At 35.7% G+C, this 22,812-nt stretch overlaps 2 protein-coding genes across 8 annotated transcripts; both read left to right on the plus strand.

Annotated features, from left to right (window-relative positions):
• Positions 1 to 2,899: 2,899 nt before the first annotated feature.
• Positions 2,900 to 4,268, plus strand: LOC149083548 (uncharacterized). Its single transcript, XM_089235203.1, has 2 exons — positions 2,900 to 3,817; positions 3,878 to 4,268. Exons 1-2 carry the CDS (start codon positions 3,473 to 3,475, stop codon positions 4,253 to 4,255), a joined length of 723 nt encoding a protein of 240 aa, XP_089091329.1. The 5' UTR covers positions 2,900 to 3,472; the 3' UTR covers positions 4,256 to 4,268.
• Positions 4,269 to 4,554: 286 nt separating this feature from the next.
• On the plus strand, positions 4,555 to 22,325 carry LOC149083549 (uncharacterized). 7 transcript variants are annotated; one of them, XR_016192903.1, is made up of 11 exons: positions 4,555 to 4,690; positions 10,183 to 10,282; positions 11,242 to 11,273; positions 11,390 to 11,512; positions 11,889 to 11,958; positions 12,056 to 12,159; positions 12,349 to 12,436; positions 14,568 to 14,657; positions 20,130 to 20,229; positions 20,425 to 20,559; positions 21,603 to 22,325. XR_016192903.1 is itself a non-coding variant. In XM_089234068.1 (8 exons), the coding sequence occupies exons 2-7, from the start codon at positions 10,216 to 10,218 to the stop codon at positions 12,409 to 12,411; spliced, it is 459 nt and encodes a 152-aa protein (XP_089090194.1). In that variant the 5' UTR covers positions 4,555 to 4,690; positions 10,183 to 10,215; the 3' UTR covers positions 12,412 to 12,436; positions 12,989 to 13,145. The 7 variants fall into 7 exon arrangements, 4 of the variants coding, with proteins under 4 accessions (XP_089090194.1, XP_089090195.1, XP_089090196.1 ...); XR_016192904.1 differs by having other exon boundaries at positions 12,355 to 12,436; XR_016192905.1 differs by lacking the exon at positions 11,889 to 11,958.
• The last annotated feature ends 487 nt before the right edge of the window (positions 22,326 to 22,812 follow it).

Genomic DNA, 22,812 nt, shown 5'->3' on the forward strand with positions numbered 1-22,812 from the left:
ACCCAGTAAGTCCACAGGCAAGTCCCCATTTGAACTTCTACATGGATACAAACCCGAAAGACCTGGTTACTTCCCACCGGAATTATTGCCAACGTCTTCCGAATATGAGTCACCAAACAAATTGCGTGATCAAGCTCGAGAAAATATTCTGGACTCAAAAGAGAAAATGAAAGAGATGTACGATGCTCATCACAGCGTTGCTTTTAAATATTCTATTGGTGATGTGATAGTGGTACGACGGTTACCAGAGCAGACCGGAGTAAGCACCAAAACACAAGCAAAGTACCGAGGTCCAATGGTGGTTGCTGGAATACTGCCATCAGACACATATAAGATCACTGATTTTCGTCAAAGTGGTCAAGGGCGAGGAAGACGACAAAATTATACAACAACAGCCCATGCATCTCAGATGAAACTATTCCATCTTGTTGACGATGAAGATCAAGTTATTGACTCAGAGCTCAATGACGATGATGGTGAAGTGAAACAAATCAACGATAATCATGTATCAAATGCATGTACACCGAGAGAGGAATATTGCGATCCTGACAATGATTCAAACAGAGTGAACCGTACTAAAAGGGCGAGAAAATTGCCGTCGTATTTGAAAGACTATGAACTATGAGAGAACTGTCATTATTTTCTGACTTCAATTCATATTATGTGTGTTTACTAATTTTTGTACTTTGTTATATTTTGACATTTATATTGTGTATCGTATTTTATAGTTTCCATAATTTATTTTTGCAATTAGTGTATTTGTTGATATACTCCAGAAAAATTGTGCTGTGCAAAATAATGTATCTGTGAACGAGGACGTTCTTGTAGCAGGGTGGCCGAATGTTAGCGAATACCACCTGCTCTTTAGATGTAGGTGCGTAGCAGAAAGACACCTGCCATGTAGCGGTACTATCATTTTAGTATCATTCGATGTTGAAGTGTGAGACCGGACGCATGCAAGAAAATGCGCTCCCGATGGGTCTCTGATGTATCATATAATTTAATCATTTAATTAAATCTCTCATATTAACGATTCTGTCTCTCCATCAAGAAACGTCTCATTCGTTTAGTCTATACTCCTATATAGATTTTTGATTTTCTTCCCCCGTAGATATCGAACACGAAAAAAAAAAATTAAAGGAAAAACTGCCCGCGCGTTTCCTCTCTGAGTCTTGAACCTTGCTGGGGTCCCCGTTGCCATCACAATTGATAAAGCCTTCAGGCGCCGATACAGCAAACATTCTACTGTTGTGCTTCCCCCCACCCTCGCTCTCTTACATTTCTGCTTGTGTCCCTTTTCCCTAAGGGATGGAGGGTATCCAGATGCATATGTTTTGGTGTGGCGTCAGAACCGGGGGGTGCTGCTTCTACTTGAGCACCCACAGTGTTCTGCAGTAAACAAAAACCTAACAAAAAATTACGAAATCTTTTTTTCTTCATCCTCTTGTTCTGTCCTGTTGCTCTACTTATCGAGTGGTTATTTGTGCAGCTTCAGGCGCCTACGATGGGTATCTTTGGAGCCCACACCCGCTTTTTTTTACGATTCTGCCCACGCAGGTAGGGGCACAACTACGGGGAAGCAGGCGGGTCTTCTGCCGTGGGCGCTGAACCAGGAGTGGCGCCGGATTCATTCTTCAACTGCTTCCTCTTCATGCAAGGGGCGCCAAAATTCCAGCTTGTCCCGGGTGACGAAGTATCTAGTTGCGGCCCTGCACGCAGGCGTCCTTTATTTACCTCAGGGTAAAAGTATTTTACAATAAATGAAATTCTGCATTGATGGGGTGATGCAGAAACACGTTTCACTCGAATAAATGAATGCCTGCAAAGATTTTTTAAAGAAAATTTTTCTCCTTGTTTATGACTGATACCGGCAGACATTGGCGTATGCAAAGAAGGGGGGGGGGGTTTGGGAGCCCTTTTCAGTGTATAATTTCTATGGCGGAGCTCTGTTTAACTCGAGGAGCCCTTTTTGTATATTATTTATATCGCGGTACCCTTTAGGCCTCTTTTTTGTTTGTTTATCAAATTTATTGATTTATTTTATTATCCTCGAGTGGCCGCGGAGCCCCTGGGAAGTGCACAAGGAGCACAGGTTGAGAACCGCTGGACTAACAAAAACACGAAAATTTTCAAGCATTGGCCTCTTTTATTTCAGATGGCAGCACTATCTTTGAGTTTGAAACATGCTTAAGGGTCTGTGCGCGCTGAGGTGCGGTTGCTGCAGTTTATCTTATCAACGACTGTGGAATTTCGTGTCAAACATGCACCACTGTTAGCAACCAGTTTTTTGCTTTTGTTTTCATTAAGTGACACGTGACATAACAGCTATGAAAAAATTGTTTTGTGTCAAGTTGAAGTTGTCTACGGTTAACGTGCTCATCATAAGCGGAGATAGAATTTTGAAAATGGTGGGGACGGTCATTATTACTGGGGGGGCATGATGATAGATCGCGCGAAGTGGGGGGATAAGGTCCTTCTTAAAAGGCGACTGCCTACGTTAAAATGTCCATTTCCCCCCCCCCCCCCCCCAAAATTTGTGAATTTTTTTATTCTCTCATTTGAAAGAATATTTATTCAGGAATTTAAAAATGGTTTGTTTTTGTTTCTACGTTGATTAGAACCGAAATTATAGCTCATTTCGTTAACCGGAAGTGAGAATTTTTATCACCGGTCGTACCATTTAAAGGGCCTAAAATGTGTAAACAATGAGGTTTTTGCTGTAATAAATACTTATTTTGCATAAAAATACCCTTGAATCACATTTTTTAAGATATGGATTAGTTAAAAATATTTCTGTGTAATGTTTATAAATAAATCTTAATGTTAAATTCACATAATCAGGCGAGTGGCAACACAATCGAAAGCACTGTTTGTTTACATTCTAGTTGCACGTTGTATACCAGGCAACTGTTATTTTAACTTGTATTTCTTCGAATTTTCGGTTTTGAAGTTCTATATAATTTGTTGTTACGCTTTTATGATTCACGATGCCGAAGGTACGTGCAAAGAGGAGCAAAAAACGTTCATATTTTGGAAACCGTCATACGGAAGCTGTCTGATCGCCCTGATCCTAACATTGCCTCCGTTGACACACCTATTATGACTGCTAGTTGATCAAAATTGAACATTGTACTGATACAAAGAAAGCCACATCTACAGATACGTGTGGAGAGTTGAAGGGAAATAGAAAATTTGACATTTCTATATTAGTATCTGTGTTTTCTGTTTTTTGTTGTCCAATGTGTTACGAGACTGACATGAAACAACGAAGATTCAAGCTTCGGACTGTGCTCAAACTTCGCCTTATCTTGTAAATGTGGGTATTCGAAAGCATTTGCCTCGACTGGAAAAAACAGCAGCAGCAAAAATGTTATAAATTCATTAGTGGTCCTTGGATTGAGACTGATTGGCAAAGGCTACACTGCTGGTAGGAAGTTCCTGGTAACTTTGAATTTACCTTTTCTCTCAAAAAATGCATTCAGGGAGTGTGAACTATTGTTACATAAAAGCTGTTCGTTCTGCTACTGAGCAAAATATGAAAGAGGCTGCTAATGAGGTAAGAGCACTGAAGGAAGCTGGGCGAGAAAAAATACCAAGTTGTGGTGTGTCTGTTGATGGTACCTGGCAGCGACGTGGTCATACATCTCTAAATGGTTGTGTGTCTGCCATTTCTATTGATTCCGGAAAGATATTAGATTTGGAAGTGATGTCACAGTACTGTAGAATTTGTAGGGGGGAAATCTTCAAAAACAGTTCATGTGTGTTCCAACCCCAAGGGCTTGTCTGCAAGTATGGAAGTAGTTGGAGCATAGAGAATATTTGAAAGGTCAATTGTGAAGTGGGAACTAAAATGCACAGAATATGGGAATGGTGACTCCAAGGCATATATATAAATGTGAAGGACATCTATCGCAGAAATAGTGTCACTAAACTGGAATGCATTGGCCATGGTCAGACGAGGGTTGGTGCGCATTTGAGGAAACTCAAGAAAACCACAAAAGGACTGAGTGGTAAAGGGAAATTGACCGATAAACTTATAGATAAACTACAAAATTACTATGGTATTGCTATTTGTAGCAATGTGGGAAATTTAAAAAATATGCAGTCTGCCGTCATAGCTGCATTTTTTCATTGTTGCTCCAGTGATAAAAAGAACATGCATGGACAATGCCCAAGAGGACCTGCCAGTTGGTGTAAGCATCAAAAAGCTGCATATGAAGGACATGAAATTACTGATAAATCTCCTGGTCTCTAGTGCCATCATAAATGTAATAAAGCCAACATACATGAGTCTCTGTGCACAATCCCTGCTTTCAAAGTGCTTGCACAGTATGACACAGAACTCCAACGAAAGCTTCAACAATGTGATTTGGGTGATTTTGCCTAAGGGCACTTTTGTCGAACTACAAACAATGCTGCTGGGGACTAATATTGCAGTTCTGCTTTTTTATTCTGGTTATGTAGGCATATTGCCTGTACTTGAAAACCTAGGAATCCCAATTGATGAAGAACTGGTATCTAATTATTCTGGGTTGGACAAAGAGCGTGTGACGTGTTCGAGATACCATGCAACACCGATGGCAATAATGGCCAGAAGAAAAAAAAGAGGAGCAAGAAAGTCTAAGTTGGAGAAATTTGAAGCAAAGAAAGGTCTGACACACAAATGTGGAGAATTCTAAATGTTTACAGTGTATGTGAAACCTCTTTTTTTCAAATGAAATCTTTAAAAGCGTTTTCTGAGAAACTGTGATTTACTTTATTCTTGTCTGCGGCGAACATGATATCTCCAAAACTTTACAAGATATCAATATGAAATTTTTCCAGTGGGTTCTATATAAGTGTGACTGTGCAATGAACTAGGATCTAAGCAATATTTTTGAAACGTTTTGATTTATATTTTGAATTTAAAATATCAAGTTTTTTAAACAAAAAATGTTTGTTTTTTCACATAAACAACCATATCTCGAAAAGTTTTCATAGTATTCCAAAACTTCTAGTTCTCATAGTATTCCAAAACTTCTAGTTCTCATAGTATTCCAAAACTTCTAGTTCTCATAGTATTCCAAAACTTCTAGTTCTCATAGTATTCCAAAACTTCTAGTTCTCATAGTATTCCAAAACTTCTAGTTCTCATAGTATTCCAAAACTTCTAGTTCTCATAGTATTCCAAAACTTCTAGTTCTCATAGTATTCCAAAACTTCTAGTTCTCATAGTATTCCAAAACTTCTAGTTCTCATAGTATTCCAAAACTTCTAGTTCTCATAGTATTCCAAAACTTCTAGTTCTCATAGTATTCCAAAACTTCTAGTTCTCATAGTATTCCAAAACTTCTAGTTCTCATAGTATTCCAAAACTTCTAGTTCTCATAGTATTCCAAAACTTCTAGTTCTCATAGTATTCCAAAACTTCTAGTTCTCATAGTATTCCAAAACTTCTAGTTCTCATAGTATTCCAAAACTTCTAGTTCATTGCACAGAACAATACTATAGCAACATTCAGTGCGAAAAAAAAAGTTGATATAAGCAGTAGTATTTCATGTACCATGTTTTGCGTAAACACTGAAATTATGCTAATTTTAGGCATATAATTAACAATATAAATTTTTCTTGCCAAAATATTCATGAAAAACATTTATTTTCTTAATTTTATTCTATATTCAAACTAAAAACACGTGTATTTCATCCAAAATAACATTTATAGAAAAAAAGTAGGCTACCCTGCACATAGTCAGTCGCAAACATCATGTCCAAAAATTTCTCCCTTGAAATGTCTATTTACATTAGATAATTTTTTACCGAATTTATTACAAATTATTGGATAATAAGTAAGTAATTTATACTTTTTATTTTTTGTTTTTAGCAAAAACTTTATAAGCGGGATCTTTTTTTATGTATCTCATTCAAGTGTATTTTGAAATGTATATCTTGACTTTAATGGGGCAATCATGTGGTTTTATGAATGTAATTTTGAGACTGAGTTTGAATGTATGTTCATATATGACAGCAGGCAAATTTAATCTTTTATTTATATTGGTTTTTTTTAAATTATTATCAGTTCAAAAAAGTGTCAATCAAATAATTCTCTTCAGTCGAATGGAACTTCACCATTTAGTTAGTTGAATTGGCCTCTTCCCATTTTTCTAGCAACATAAGAAGAGCAATTCGTTTGTCATAGTGCATCACAAACCTGATCGCCCTACTTGTCTAACAAAGTAATAGACAATAGGAGATACAACCGCAAGTTTGGCAGTGCCGTAGTTCCTGGTTCCAGCCTGGAACCTATTGGATGTGCAATGTGCCATCAATATTAATCGCTACAACCAGTAGCTGTTTTACCTCTATGCCATTTCTAATCAATGATAAGACGTTGAATGGTGAGACTTTCGAATAGAAAACTGTTTTTTTTCCCCGCTAAGATGGAGGGTGAGAAATCCCATCGGCATATTTCAGGTGCCTTTATGTTTTGCTATGAACTGGAGATATGAATACTAATAATTGTCGTATATTCGTTGCTGAACTGCTCCTGAAAAGATGATCTGTGATGAATGCGTGGTAACACTGGATTTTATCTCGGGCACAGTTATTAATTGCTTCTCTGAAAATAAGATATTGGTACTGTCAGCCCATTCAACCAGTAAACTGTTCTTATTTTTAAAGAAAGATAATATTTGCTGGGTAATGTTTTACCACAAGATATAGCAGACTTCTAATTAAGCGACATCAGGGAATTGCTTCGTGCTAACTGCAATGAGAATCGCGTAATATCCAGAGCTTTTTCGTTTCCGGCTTCCTAGCCCATTTGTGCACAGAGCTTGAAACCATGTGATTTGTTGTTTTGGGGACTCCTGAAATATCTTATTTTCGGAGAAGCAATTAATGACTGCGCCTGAAATAAAATCTAGTGTTACAGTTGTTGTACTACCTCAACATTTTCTCCACACAAACATCGAACACAATATAATGCACTTTCCACTCATGATTGAAGTTAAATGACTACATGGGCGTTGTAGTCCAGGTCCATAAGATAATTGCCTTGAGTACCAAAGGATGTTTAGAGGCAGGCTCGTCATTTGGGGGGGGGAGTCTTTTGAAAATATATATATGCAAATATATGTATATACGTACATTGAGTACACATTGTTCCTTCTCTTCCTTCCCCCCCCCCCCGGAAAAAGTTGAAATGATGGCCCTGTTTAGAGGTATCGTGAGTCAGATTTCTCTGACTCGTCGTTGTCAGAAACTTTCGCGATGCGATGATACAACAGAAACAGTGACAAAATAATCACAGAAAATGATTGCTACCTCATGGAGTCCCACAATGAGAGGTTAGCGCACCTACCTCTCAGTGACTGTAAAGAAAATTCTGCCGTTTGGAATCAGCAACCAGTTTTACATTCCAGTCTTATTTGCCCTCGCGTGCAGAAAATGACCGTGGTTCGACAGAAATGATCAAATGCTAAAGGAGTAAACCATTGAAAAGAAATACCCTTATTGGGTAAAGTTTAATGGTTCTGACAGATTTTTTCGTTCTTTTTCAGGCCATAAATTCATCCTTAGTGGTAGTTTTAGAAAGGTTTATTTTTTTTATATTATCAATCAACATTAGCGCAGAGATTTCTTTCTCGTTATTCATATAAAGAATCTGCAGAATTTCATAAAAATTTGAATGGGTTCTAGGAAAAACAAATGTTTTTGTTTATACTCTAAGTAATTTATTCATCTTTCTGTGTCTTATATACTGAGTTGTAGAGAACAATGGAACTCTGCAACTTATATAGGCACAGTTCAGCAAGATTTGACTTTTGTGCTTGAGAATTCTTATTTATATTTATTGGAACTGTTGCACATTTGAATTTTCAAAAATCAATGTTCTGAAAATTTATAGGAACGAGAAGTGCTGCATCATCCTTGAGAGCTTGCAAATACTACGTCTGTGTAACTAGTACTTTCTTCTATGGAAGTACTCGTTTAGAATATTCTCTTCACACTGTAAAGAGGGAGATCCGTTCCAAATCCGGAACCTAGGCCTATTCATAGGTTCTTTATGCTCTCATCCATATTTCCTGGCTAAAATCTCTTCAGAACAACTTTGTCAAGGATGCAGCCGATGCAGCCTCTAAGGATACGTCCATTGTTAACTGACGTTCCACTACCGAAATCCTTTGCTTAAATATTATTAAGGAATTGGTTTCGGAACAGATAGCAAAGGAAATGTATTGACTCTGACACTCTAGCAAATGTTCAGGAGGTAGTTTCACAAGTTCAGACTATCAATGAAGTCTGGCCATGTCAGAAGACAATTTTTCTTTCAGAACACTGCCCATTACCAAATATCTAAAACGCTTGGGACGTTCCAAAAACAAATTCTATAAATATGGAGGTAAAAGTAAAGGAAACCAGCTGCACTATTTCACACAGTGCCTGTACACTAGTGATACTCATTTCTCACAGGTCAATCTATCTTACATAAATACGTTGGACAAACAAGTCATTAGGTCACAAGTTCTCATCCAAAAAAGATGGAGAACCTTATAAGTTTTATGGGAACTCTTATGCATATATGACACGAAGACTAGACCCTCTGCTAGCCTACCTCCAAACTCGGACACATCTTCTGCTTCAACCTTATCAGCTTAATCACGACGTATCACTCGAATTCAGTGGGAAAAATCAATCAAGGGGACGTGTAAAAATCAATTTCTCGTTCTTCACATAATTAAGTTTTATATAAGAAATTTCATTTATGCAATATATAATGTTACATAGTTTCCCAAGCTCAACATATATTATAGGTAAAATTCCGCCGATTTCAAATTAAATCAAATTTTGTCTAAGCATTTCGACTTTTCTCCCCTCCCCCATTTCCATGTTGTTATGAACTGAAGAGCCAAAAAAACTGGTACAGGCATGTGTATGCAAATAAAAAGATATGGAACCAATCAGAGTACGGTGCTGAGGTAGACAACACCTATATAACACAACAAGTGTCTGGCATAGTTGTTAGATCGGTTAATGCTGCTACAATGGCAGGTTATCAAGATTTAATTGAGTTTGAACGTGGTGTTATAGTCGGCGCACAAGAGATGGGACATAGCATCTCCGAGGTAGCGATGAAATTTGAATTTTCACGTATGACCATTTCACGAGTGTACCGTGAATATCAGGAGTCCAGTAAAAAATTAAATCTACGACATCGCTGCGGCCAGAAAAATATCGTGCAAGAACGGGACCAACGACGACTGACAAGAATCATTAAACGTGACAGACGTGCAACCCTTCCGCAAATTGCTGCAGATTTCAATGTTGGGCCATCAACAAGTGTCAGCGTACGAACCATTTAGCGAAACATCATCGATATGGGCTTTCAGAGCCTAAGGCCCACTTGTATACCCTTGATGACTGCACGACACAAAGATTTACACCTCGCCTTGGACTGTTGAAGACTGGGAAACACCCCTTTGCTGGTCTGATGAGTCTCGGTTCCAATTGCTTCGAGCTGATGGACGTGTATGGGTATGGAGACAACCTCATGAATCCATGGTCCCTACATGTCAACAGGGGACTGTTCAAGCTGGTGGAGGCTCTGTGATGGTATGGGGCATGTGCAGTTGGCGTGATATGGGACCCCTGATACGTCTAGATATGACTCTGACAGGTACGTAAGCATCCTGTCTGATCACCTGCACCCATTCATGTCCATTGTGCATTCTGACAGACTTGGACAATTTCAGCAGGACAATGCGACACCCCACACGTCCAGAATTGCTACAAAGTGGCTCCAGAAACACTCTTCTGACTTTAGCCTAGACACTTCAACTGGCTACCAAAATCCCCAGACATGAACATTATTGAACATATTTGGGATGCCTTGCAACGTGCTGTTCAGAAGAGATCTCCACCCCCTCTTACTCCTACGGATTTATGGACAGCCCTGCAGGATTTATGGTGTCAGTTACCTCCAGCACTACTTCAGACATTAGTCGAGTCCATGCCACGTCGTGTTGCAGCACTTCTGCGGGCTCACTGGGGCTTTACACGTTATTAGGGAGGTGAACCAGTTTTTTTGGCTCTTCAGTGTATATTACATCCGCTACGTGTTTTCTTTTACACCTGATTTCCAGGAAATTGGCAATAAAGTAAATTTTAGTCAAGACGTTCATTCATGTTTCATGCTATTTTCAGATTTTAATACTCATTACACAGACTTGATCCACCATGTCTGAAGCAAATCGACAAGATAAAGCTCAGGAAGTTCAACAGGTCATTTTGGAAGATATAGCTGGTGATTTACTTCTATGTTCTGCTTTTCGTTATGCACATTTAAAAAAATTACTAGCTGATTAAATTAATTAATTGAAACATCAGATATTTATGGGTCCTTCTCTGACTACATACGCACTATCAACACATTTTGGCAAGGTTTAGACGTAAAGTTGGCAAATCTATGCTAGAAAAGCCGCACAAGCATCACGAGAAACTCTCGTCAGCTGGTCTTTAGCAAAAAGCTTGTGTTTTCACTGTTTCTTTTTCACAACTCACAAAAAAATCATTGATTGGGTTAGAATCGGGAAACCACGGAAGGACTTCAAGGTTAATTTGTTTAAACCATGCCATGTCATAAAATGGGCAGTATGAAATGTAGCTAAATCTCCTAGAATATTGCACCTTTTCGTAACAGCAAAAGTTGTTGGTGACAAGCTTTCATGAAAATGACCATATGACATATTCAAGAAAATTCAAATTATCAGAATTTGCAGAGTTTCTAGAAACTTCCCTACTTGTTTCACGCAAATTCAACCCTCGGATGACTTCCCGGGTATTATTTTACATATTAAAATAGAAAAAAAGGGAATTCATTTGACTCTAAGATATTCAGTTTCTTTCATTCAGTCTCAGTGCAAAAGATCTCTCACTTATACCATCTATTTTGTTCCCTCTTTTTTTGTAGTAGTGTGTAGCATAGGCTTTCCTTAATTTTGTTATTAGCCATAGCCGGTTTCATATATGATGGTGCAATAAAAACACAACACTACCAACAACTTTTGCATTATCTGCTTCCCTCTGTATATTGTCTTCGTGCACAAGATTCCTGATTACTTTTAAAAACTTTTCACAAATTCTCAATTCACCCTTTCTCTCTCTTTGAAACCATATTTTTTTATATGAATCTATAACATAAATGATGTAATTAACTTATGTATTTTCAATTTTCTTTTCATTTCTTTCAAACTGGTTTCGCAGGTCCTTCCACTTTGAATATCAGAAAACGAAAGGTATTTTCCTACCTGTTTCTTTTCATTTATTCCCATTTTAAGTATTTATTACAATTGCATTATTGTTTTACTTCAATGCTGCCAAGATAAAAAATAAGAGTACTTTTTCTTCTTAGTTCTCCAATGACGAAAAATCCTCGATAGTACAGATGATGAGCCGTTTTCGAGAAAACTACGATGCTCTTACAGATGGAGTTCACGAGTTCCTTCAGTCTGATATGACCGAAGAAAACAAAGAGGTACCTTCAACGGTTCACTAGTAAAATGTCATACGTTCTGTTACTTATGCATCCTGTATATATTAAAGGCATGTTGGGACCAATGCGAAGATCTTCATTAAAGGAACCTTGTGCATGGTTCGAATAAAACTACGCTTTCGTGATGGGGGAGGACTAGACTTAATTGCCCTAAAATGTCAGCGTTTGTCCCTGACGCCTGCCTTATCATTAACATTTTGGATAAAATGACTAGAAATAGACTGAGTAATATATTTTAGTAAAATATGCAAAGGAAAAATATCTATCTAAAAGAAAAAAACCTTCAAAGATAGATTGTTTTTTTGTATTCCCCGATTTCATGCAGAAAAAAAAAATGTATATAAATCTTTTCTTTCAGATCATATTTCCGCTATTCAAGAAAGCCAAAGAGCAATTCGCAGGCCTTATTTCTAGGATAGGTTCTCTCAGTAAGAAGCATTACCGTGTTGATTTCCTATATAATATTGATGTGATGATGAATTAGATTTGTTCACAAATATTTGAAATAATTTCTTCTCTCGGTAGTCAATGATGAGGAGCCGAAGACTACAGATGCTTCCCCTGTCAAGAAGCCAAAGATCTCTTTCGATCCCGTGCCAATTAACCCCCCAGAAGATTTCAAAACTGAGGTAAGTTTTAGATTTTCTAATCATTAGTGCCTTAATGTGAGCAATAGTTGTGGTGGCGGGGGTTATTCTATACATTATCTGCATAGTGTACGCTCTCAAGCTACGAACTATTTTTTTTGTCAATTAATTCAGATTATACCTGTTCCTAACTAATAACAAGTAACAATTTCTTTCAAACTGGTTTCGCAGGTCCAGATGATCTATATAATTTTTGACACAAATATTGTAATGCATCACCTGGAAGCGTTTTAGAAACTCATGGATATTGTAGAAGAAGGTGAAATATGAAATTTTATATTTTTGGTGTGTTTCTCAGTGAACATTATGATAGCACATTGACTATTCCTGCATTAATTTTTGGCATTATGTCATGTTAGTTAAGCTACAAACAAAGGTACTACAGCATATATGCAAACAAATTTCGAATTCCCCTGATCTATAATTTCTGATTTGCATTCAATTATATTTTATTGAGGGAACCATATTCTAAGCAAGTTATTCTGGTTGAAAAAATATTCTATGTTTATATAAAATATATTTTGAAGTTTTAATTGGCTTGTACATTATATCGGTAGCAGTCTTCATGAGGAGAATATGCGATTGATTTGATACTTGTGAGTACGGGGCAAGGGGGGGGGCACTATTTATTTTTGCTAACTTTTTCCGACACAACCCTGCCTCTTTTTGATGTAACGAAAAGAAGATGCTTTGCATCAGTCCGGGGATGCGAGTGGTTCTATTCTATCTATCTATTTTGAGGTAGATATTTGTATATTTTAGATTATGTTTTAGCCTACATTTTATTATAGATGCATTTGTTTTTTCGCAGCGGAAATTTTCCGATTAGCACTCCCCTTCGTTGTGCCTATAGAACTTGAAGGTATAAAGGCAGATTTGAATCGGAAAAAAACACGAATAAGTGCATTGCTAATCATATTTTTATTTTATTCATCATATGTTCATTTACCTTTCCATCAGTCTGTTGAAATAGGCTTCATTTTCTAATTTTTACACTTGAATCGATAAAGATAATCCTATTTTTTTATCGTTAGTACTTGACTTAAATATTAAAAAAAAAGATTTAAAAAATGATAAATGAATGTGCATATGCTACAATAAATGTAATAAATGAGGAGATTATGCATAATCAACCAACCATTTTGATAAGTTTTAAAATTTTGTCTCATTGCCAGTGAGCTCACTCTAAGGGCGGTATTCACCGACATGGTGAATGTAGTCAACACACAACTGTAGTCACAATTTTTTGGTAAGAGATTGACACAGTTGGTAAAATTAAGGTTTTTAAACAATCTATATTGATCTTTTATCCAAAAATTGTGACTACAGTTTAAACCACGTTGGTGAATATCGCTGTAAATCAACATGAAGAAAGCTAACATTGCACAATACTAAAAATAATTTACATGTTTTTACTCTTATAACACTTATTCCATTTAATTTAATTTTTATGGCAAAAATATATATGAGTAGTACGCCCATCACCTACGAGAGTAATGATGAAGTGATCAAATTTAAATTATAGTTCTGGATGATTTCTTTCATATTCACCATACTTACCCCAACTTCATTCAGAAATTATTATAATCACTGATAAAAGTGTGTGTTGTGTGTGATAAATGTAGAAGAATTTATAAAATTCATGGAGATGATCGGTGATTATTCATAATAACGAGTGATTATGGATAATTATTGATTTTTAATTTACTGTAACATATGCTATACACTTAAAATTGATATTTTATAAGAACACGTTAGCAATTGGAGTTTTTGAAAACAAATAGTAGCTGTGCACTAATAAGATACTAATAAAAGTTTCGGTGATGCAAATCGCCATGAACCACACCCAGCTTTCGACGCGTACATGCTCACCCCATTTCCTGCGAACAAAATGCGTTCTTCGGATTCATTAGATGTGGTCTGTGACCTCAAATATAATTTTGTAAAAAATAATCTTAGCGCCACTTTTACGGCCCAAGGTGCAGTTCCACATCACTGCTGGGGCCCGAAGTACATTTTAAAATCCCTTAAGGGACGAGCTGCCCATTTTCAAATCATTAATAGGGATGTTCACAGCGGCATATTTACTGATCACTTGAGTAACCCGCGACACAGTTACAGAGCTACCCCCGTGGTACATTTCAATATCAATCTTTTAGCCGTGGCACAGTTCCAGTTCACCAAAACAGCTCACGGCACATTTCTGGATAACTTAAGTGGACTGCGGTACACATCCAAATCAATGAAGTGGCCCACACTCTCCTAAAGGTTAAGCACCTTGTTCTAAAGAGGAACTCCATCTTCAGATCCCTCACTCATAATTGAACATCACATCCACTTTTTTACGTTTTAATACAAATTTAGTTTTAGCACTGTTTTCTTCGTTGCAGCAAGCTCGAGCGGCTGCCGCGCTTGGAAGCGCTTACCTGGAAAACGATATGCAAATAGGCAGCAAGTACATAGACCAGCGACAAAATCAGGTATGATTAGATATTTGTAAAATATCTTTGTTTTCACTTCATAGATTCTATATCCATTTTCATAAATACTTTCATAAACACGCCCATATCATCATTTGTATCCTTCTAGATTGTTTAATATGATGTGATTTAAGGCACAGTACGCACAACTTTTAACAGAAGGATGGCGATATCTTGGATTCTAAAAGTTGTAGAATGAAGCGGTTTTCACCAAAAATTATGGTTTGTGGTTTTCTACCGACTATGTGCAATTCGTTTTGATGAGGGGTCATCTACATATTTTATTATTGTTCAAACTTTGAAATCTTCAATGTAATGCCCTTATTTTTTCCCATCCTATCTAATTTATCGCATTGCATTTACCCTAAAAATAAACTTTCATTGCTGTAAGTAGGAAAATGAGAGAAATATGAGTGACAATGTATTTGGTAACACTTTAAACATTGAGAAAATTAATTTGCAGGTTGATTGCAGGGGAAGAAACACACACTAAACAAGTTTTGAACGATAAATACTCCATATGCTACGCGAGTGTTTGAATTTTAAAAAGTGCTGTTGAAAAGTAAATAGTTTTTATTTTATGGAGGTTAAAATAAAAACTATTTTTTATTACTCTTTATTTTAGTGACTTTATATCCGTGATTGAATGAATATTTATACCATAATTATTTCAAACGATGTGTGACAAAGCAATTGTTTGTGATGACAATTTCATCAATTTGGAAAAAAAAAAGAATTTTCCATCGAATATATTGCTCTATTTTATATTATAATTCTATTTAATTTTGCAATTCTCCAATTTTAAATAATGCTGAAAAGGGGAAAAAAATGGATGAAGCGAAGTGCCGTGGTTTTAGCAGAGACAACTCTAGCAATAGCCACTACCCTAAACTTGGCGCACACTAAGATGATTTACTCTGTTGGGAGAACCGTTATTTATTGATTATTATCTCCATAAATATTAACGTCAATCTAATTGCATGGTATTAATTTGTGAATTATTTTCACATTATTATACATGCCATTTCAGCTCATGAATGTTGTCTAAGGAATGAAACAAATTTCTGAAATAGTGAAAAATTGCAAAATTTTGTTGTTTATTTGTTTACTCGAATACTTTAAAAAAAAGTTTAAAAACTGGATAGATGACTTATTTGTCATATCACCCTTTACTTAAAACAGTAATTGTCCATTTCAGTAAAGTTATGAGCTTCATATTTAAATGTTTTCGCATAATCTGTTATAACAAATTTTTCAATGAGTTTCAAATTTATATCTAGTGTATGGTCCCTAAAAGTGGTCATTTTCATATAATCACTCATACCTTGCAAAATAGAGGTCAGATTGGAATGAAAATTGATTCTGTTGGGTGTTCGACTATGCTGGTTCAAATGAAGTAAAAATTAACATATGCTTCTATTCATAAAATTTTTAAAGTATGTTTTAGTAATTCATAATTCATATTAAAAAAACCAAATTCAAAATGAGTAATAAAATTATGTTAGGCCAGTTAGAATCTATCATTTAAACTAAAAAAGGTAATGAGATACCTTTATTATTTCAATAATTATGCTCAAGAACAAGATGGTTTCTGTTTTACATTACGACACTCGTTTTTCAATAATTTATATTTCGCTAACTGTTCGTTCAAAATTGATGAAATTTGGTATTTCGGCATTTCTTGTGATACTGAATCCAAATATAGAAGAAAAAAAATGGGGTTAATATTGAACTTTCAAAAGTTGTGTGTGGATCTAGTTTTAACATCTATATGACCCCTTAAGAAAAAATGAGCTTAACACACTTATGGAAGATCTTAAACAAAGAAGCTGCTACCTTTCTTTTTTTTTTACAATAAATAGAACCCAAGATATCACCATTGTTCGGTTAAAAGTTGTGAGTACTGTACAATCATCCGTACCTTTTGGTGGGTTGTTTATTAAAAGAGATAATTGCTCTAATTTTCTTTTATTTGGCTCTGATACTCATTTTGGTAAATGAATTTGTTATTTATTGGAAAAAGCATTTGCCGGACAATGATTTAGGGCATATATATATATGTTAAACCAGGGTTGGTAAAAAACCCGGTTTTTTGAAAAAAACCGGTTTTTTTGTTTTAAATAGTATTAACATTAAAAACAATAAAATTTCTGAAAAATCATTCAAACTTCCAATAATTAACTAAAATAAAATGTTTATTAATGAAATTAACACTATTCCCATGCTAATTAATCAATAAATATTTATTACATTTTAACAAAAACCAACTTTTGCAATTTAATTATTTTTTGCTTAACTGAATGGATTATTGTGTGTTTGAAAATTGTTTCAATGTTATTATTAATCATATAGTATATAAAGGTTTTTCTCCAGTTACTTTCAGCATACTTAATTAGGAAGCTATTTTGCAAAAAGCAATAAAAATTAGGTGAATATAATGTATTTAATGAAGCATAAATAATGCAGATTAATTAGCAATGCTTTACGATATACGGGGTGGTTATAACTAAGGTTCTGATTTCAAAACACTAAAAAAAGAACGATTGTCAGAATGACTTGAAAATTGACATGAATATTCCTGAAAAAATTCAATTTTATTTGATAAAGGGGAAAAAGATAATTAAAAATGTAATATTAACGACATCATCCAACATGCGGGAAATTTGCCCGCAGAATGGAAACAATAGACAGTCATGGCAGAATAAAAACTATAATAAAAATTAGGTGAATATAATGTATTTAATGAAGCATAAATAATGCAGATTAATTAGCGATGATTTACTATATACAGGGTGATTATAACTAAGGTTTGGATTTCAAAACACTGTAAAAACAGAATGATTGTCAGAATGACTTGAAAATTAACATGAATGTTCCTGAAAAAATGGAATTTTATTTGGTAAATTGGAAAAAGATAATTAAAAATGTAAAATTAACAACATCATCCACCACTTGGGAAATTTGCTTGCAGAATGGAAACGATAGCCAGTCATGGCAAAATGATAATTATAGCATTTCACGATTTCATAATTCATGGAAACATCACAAAAAACAAAGTAATTGAACAAATAACTACAACTTACTTAAGAAATGTTAAATATGTTGTCCACCGCGTGTTCTTACTATGAGGTTGAAAGCACAAAATTTCTTGTTCAACAGCGAAATCGGAGTATGCCACGGTCATAATGTGGATGTTCTTGCAATTCAGCTTTATTAAACCACTTAATCTGACCACTGTTTATAACATTTTGAGGTCCCCCACAGCCAGGAGTTGCAAGGGTTGAGGTGCATCCTGTCAAAATGGGTCTTCTGCAGCTGCTTTGCTGGTATTGCAATGTGCATCTTGATAGAAGTTCTATCACACACTGATGCTGTGGAAGTGCTGAAATGATGTGGTTGCACAAAATAGATTATACTGTGGGCCAAGTACAGCATCGTCTACTTGCACATTTTGCACTTTTTTTTTGCGAAAGAAACTTCCATTGCTTCAGGCAAATTTGCATCCATGCAAATTTTCAAGTCATTCTGATCAGTACTTATTGTATAGTTTTGGAATCAAAACTTAAATTATAATCACCCAGTATATAGCTGATTATTTTTCAAAAATCTGTTACTACTATACAGTAGAACCTTGATTAACTGGGCTTAACAGTGTGTGTGTGTGTGTGTGAAAGTAGAAAAAAAACAACTATTGAATATTAAGACTGGGAGATATACAGTAGGAGATGTGCTACTTCTTATGGGAAAGAAAATGAAAATGTATGTGAGGTAATGTAACCACTAGTACACTAGTCTTTGTCCTTTAAGGACAGCTGGTGTCTTTATTGGATTATAGGACCACCTGCCCCTAGCATGATGGTGTCACTACTGTAGCTGCTTCTTTGTGAAGGGGAAAAAAAACCCTGTGAGATAATACACCACTACATTTAGATGTGTGATGCAATCCTTATTCATGAATTTGCTAAAGATAGAGCATCAGAATGTAGCCAAAGGGTAGAAAATGTTGTAAGAATGAGAAATTTTGGCTTTTGTATATAACTTTAAATAACTAAGATACTTCATATGAAAAATATATATATTCTGGCCACTTTTATGAGACTTTTTGAAAAAAACCACTTATAAAATCTTATGTCATTTAAAGATATACCATCAGAATGTACCCAAGGATATAAAATGTGGTAAAAATGAAACATTTTGGCTAATAATGAACCAATATGATATTTTTCAAGGAAAAAAATTATATTTAGGCAACTTTTATTTGATTTTTTGAAAAAAACCGAAGTGGTTTTTTTAAAATTAGCACAAAATTAGGTTTGAGGTCGCGGTATAGCCTGGTCTCGACCCACATCAGATGACTCCAGAAGGTTCACATTTGGTCCGCAGGCCATGGGTTTAGCACAGGGTTGTTTGGTTAAAACCGCTGGTTATCCAAGTGATGCGGAACAGCAACGCGGGTCACTTGAGGGATCTAGGATTCTGTCATTTGGTTCATTTTCACAAAATTAGGTTTGAGGTCGCGGTATAGCCTGGTCTCGACCCACATCAGATGACTCCAGAAGGTTCACATTTGGTCCGCAGGCCATGGGTTTAGCACAGGGTTGTTTGGTTAAAACCGCTGGTCATCCAAGTGATGCGGAACAGCAACGCGGGTCACTTGAGGGATCTAGGATTCTGTCATTTGGTTCATTTTCACAAAATTAAGTTTGAGGTCGCGGTATAGCCTGGTCTCGACCCACATCAGATGACTCCAGAAGGTTCACATTTGGTCCGCAGGCCATGGGTTTAGCAAACAACCCTGTGCTAAACCCATGGCCTGCGGACCAAATGTGAACCTTCTGGAGTCATCTGATGTGGGTCGAGACCAGGCTATACCGCGACCTCAAACCTAATTTTGTGAAAATGAACCAAATGACAGAATCCTAGATCCCTCAAGTGACCCGCGTTGCTGTTCCGCATCACTTGGATGACCAGCGGGATAGCTGTAAAGCACTGAACAGTCCCACTGCACAATTCCAGCTGTATTGAGTGATCCACAGCATACTTACTGGTCGATCACCGTAGTGCACTTCTATATCACTTAAGTGACATGCAGCCCATTTTTAGAGATCATCGTGGCACAATCCCTTACTTACTTAAGCTACCCATGGCACATTTACACATGATTGAAGTAATCTGCAGTGCGGTTTCAAATCAATTAAGTGGCTCACGGCACTGATTTAGATCACTCAAGTGGCCCGCACTCTTCTAAAGGTTGTGCACCCTTGATTTAGGGGAGACTTCGGAAATTAAAAAGAAAATTGTCAGTGACATTTAGATTCAGCAATGGTATTGCTTATAGAGTATCGAAAACTTTGTTTCATAGAGTATTTTTTTTTTTTCTCTAGATTGCAATGAAAAAATAGCAATTGCTTTGAATGTGTTTTTGCTGCAATTAGAATTTTGTAATTTTTTTGCTATATTCTGTGTTTCCAGGATGAGTTGGCTAGAAAGCTGTGTTCAAGGTGTCCTTCACCCTGACAGTGTACGAAAGACAAAAGAATCCTGCACTTTGGCGAGCTCCTGCAAAATTATGGTATGTAGCTAAAAAAAATTCAACCATTTGTATTTTTCATTACCCGATATTTCTACCCGCCCCCATCACCACCCTTTCCCCAGTCGTAGTTTGAATAGTTGCATATGCTGATTATGTGATTTTTAATATTTAGAAGGGAATTTGCATCCTAGTTTACTAACATATTTCTTCTTTTTTCAATTTTTTCCTTTGCAGCAGGGCTCATGAAAGTGCTTATTGTCACAGAAGACCGCAATCTAAGAAATATTGCGAGGTCTCATTCGATAATGCCAATACGGACAGAAGAGGCTATAGATGCTATAGAAAGTGTTCCAGAAAACCAACGGAACGGTTCGTGTAACATTTTCCTTATTCCTTCCTTTGTTTTAATCATGGAATTATATTCTCAGGGGCAATGCAGAACCTGCCCTGGGGGGGGGATTGAACTTTTTCTTAATTGATTAAAAAACAAAAAAAAATTCGAAATTTTTTTTGTATGAACTTTTTCTTTGATCGAGTCTATGAGTGTCGGGGGGGGGGGGGGTACCCCCCTCGGTAGAATTTCTGGATTTCAAAAGTTGGCACACCTGTAAATAATATAATCAGATGCAAGTTGTTGAAACACACTAATGTCAGTGCCATAGGCAGCTGAATTATATAGCGTAATACGTATACATTCCCCCCCCCCCCCCCCATCGATGACAATCCCAGCCGCTTTGTTTGACAATCATATTTTTGTCAAAATTTTAAAATTCTGAAAAAATTTATATTAGTTCACTATTTTCTATTCAAATTTTGTATATTTTCTCATCAATTTCGCTATCAGCTTTTTGGTAATTCATGTTTAAAAATTATTATGTCATCATCAATTTTGCTACAGACTTCATTGAATTTATTTCAGATTTCAACACACCACATAAATTACATGTATCACACGAAATATAAATTACAAAATATAAAGATTATATATATATATATATATATATATACTACTATAATGTGATTTTTTAATGATGTAAATCAGCTTCACACCCGAAATTAGTTAAGAAAATTATTAAATTAATTGAATGAAGCGAGATTCACATTGAAATACTGGACGTGTCTATGGAAAAGTCAGGAAAGGAAGTTTCTGAATATTCATAAATGGAACATACCTATAAGTATGACGAAGAATCAAACATGCAATAAGTATGTTCTTTTGTTTTTATTCAAGTGTAATAAAACAACAGATGAACGTTCACAATGTTATGAGCTGTTGCCACCAATTATCCGCGTTATAGCTGAGGTGCCATCGCAATTAAGGTCATTTTAGTTGAGTGTAATTGTATTTTTTAATCTAGAAAAAATAATAGAAATTGAAATGTAACTATTATACTCGTCACCTTTTTCTTCAGATATTTCCACCATCCAAGCCGCGATCTTCGAAGGCTTCAGTTATGATGATTTTATGTTCGGTTCATTCAAAGTTTGAGTCAACAGATTCTGCATATGTTTCGTGATGTAAAGTTTGGGAAAAAACTTTCTATGTAAGTTTTTGCGCACACTGAGACTGTATAAAAATGTAACTTTTTCATTTGAATAACTGCACAACATACGTGAAATTGAAACACAAATGACATATCTGAGTAATATTCGTGATTAGGATGTATTTTCCTATTGGAAGTATTTTTCTAGAATCAACAGTTCACCAGTATAATGCCATACGCTCTGTTACCTGCATCCTGTATAATGTCATACGCTATTTGGTTAGTTGTGATGTAAATATTGCGATGTCTTCAGAATATCATGACGCAACTTACAATTTCCTCATTTCTATGCATTCCCATCGAAGCAAAAGTTTGTTCAAGTGAATACTATATCTTTTTTTACTTTTCTTGCATTTTGACTGAGTTTGACTCCATATATACCAATATTTTTTAAATTCCTGTCTGTCGCCATCAACTATTCACTACAGAATGAGTTGTGCTGTAAATACGCATGTGTATCTGTCATCTGCTTTACAGTATATGAGTAAAGTGTAAATGATTGAATGCTTGCATGGTTGTATGTTTTATGGTCTCTGTAGATGTAATTTTTACAAGAAACTTTGAAAGTTATCAATAAAATCCTTGATGCAATTTTGGAAACTGACTGTTTTCGTAATTGAACCTGAATTTTCTGTGGAATAACGATGACCGAATCAACAAAAATACAGTAATTTGAGTACACAATGGAAAAAATGCAGTTAGTGTACCTTGAAATAACGAAAAGAATTTCACAATCAAATGACAGCACATTTTCATGTAGTACGAATTCCCATAGTACATTGAAATTATTTCATTCTTTTTTTTTCAATTTAATGAGAATGAATTATTTCTCTCATAGAAGGGGATCTTACGCTTTGAAACAACATTTTCTAATAGAAGTTTCTCTATTAAACTTTTCAGTTGTAACTGAAAATTCTTAGATCCTGTAAGCATAACACGTTAATCGATTAAAAAAATCAACATTTTAGATATAACAGATAACTTAACAGAAATCTTGACATCAAGACTTCTGCAGATATACGCTCATTGCCATAAAAATTTGCGCACCCAGAAGAAGTCAAAATGAAACGAAAACACA

The sequence above is a fragment of the Pholcus phalangioides genome, unplaced genomic scaffold (assembly GCF_987345545.1).
Source record: "Pholcus phalangioides strain wild (caught in Gottingen) unplaced genomic scaffold, Ppha-v1.0 ptg000008l_1, whole genome shotgun sequence".
Classification (NCBI taxonomy): domain Eukaryota; kingdom Metazoa; phylum Arthropoda; class Arachnida; order Araneae; family Pholcidae; genus Pholcus; species Pholcus phalangioides.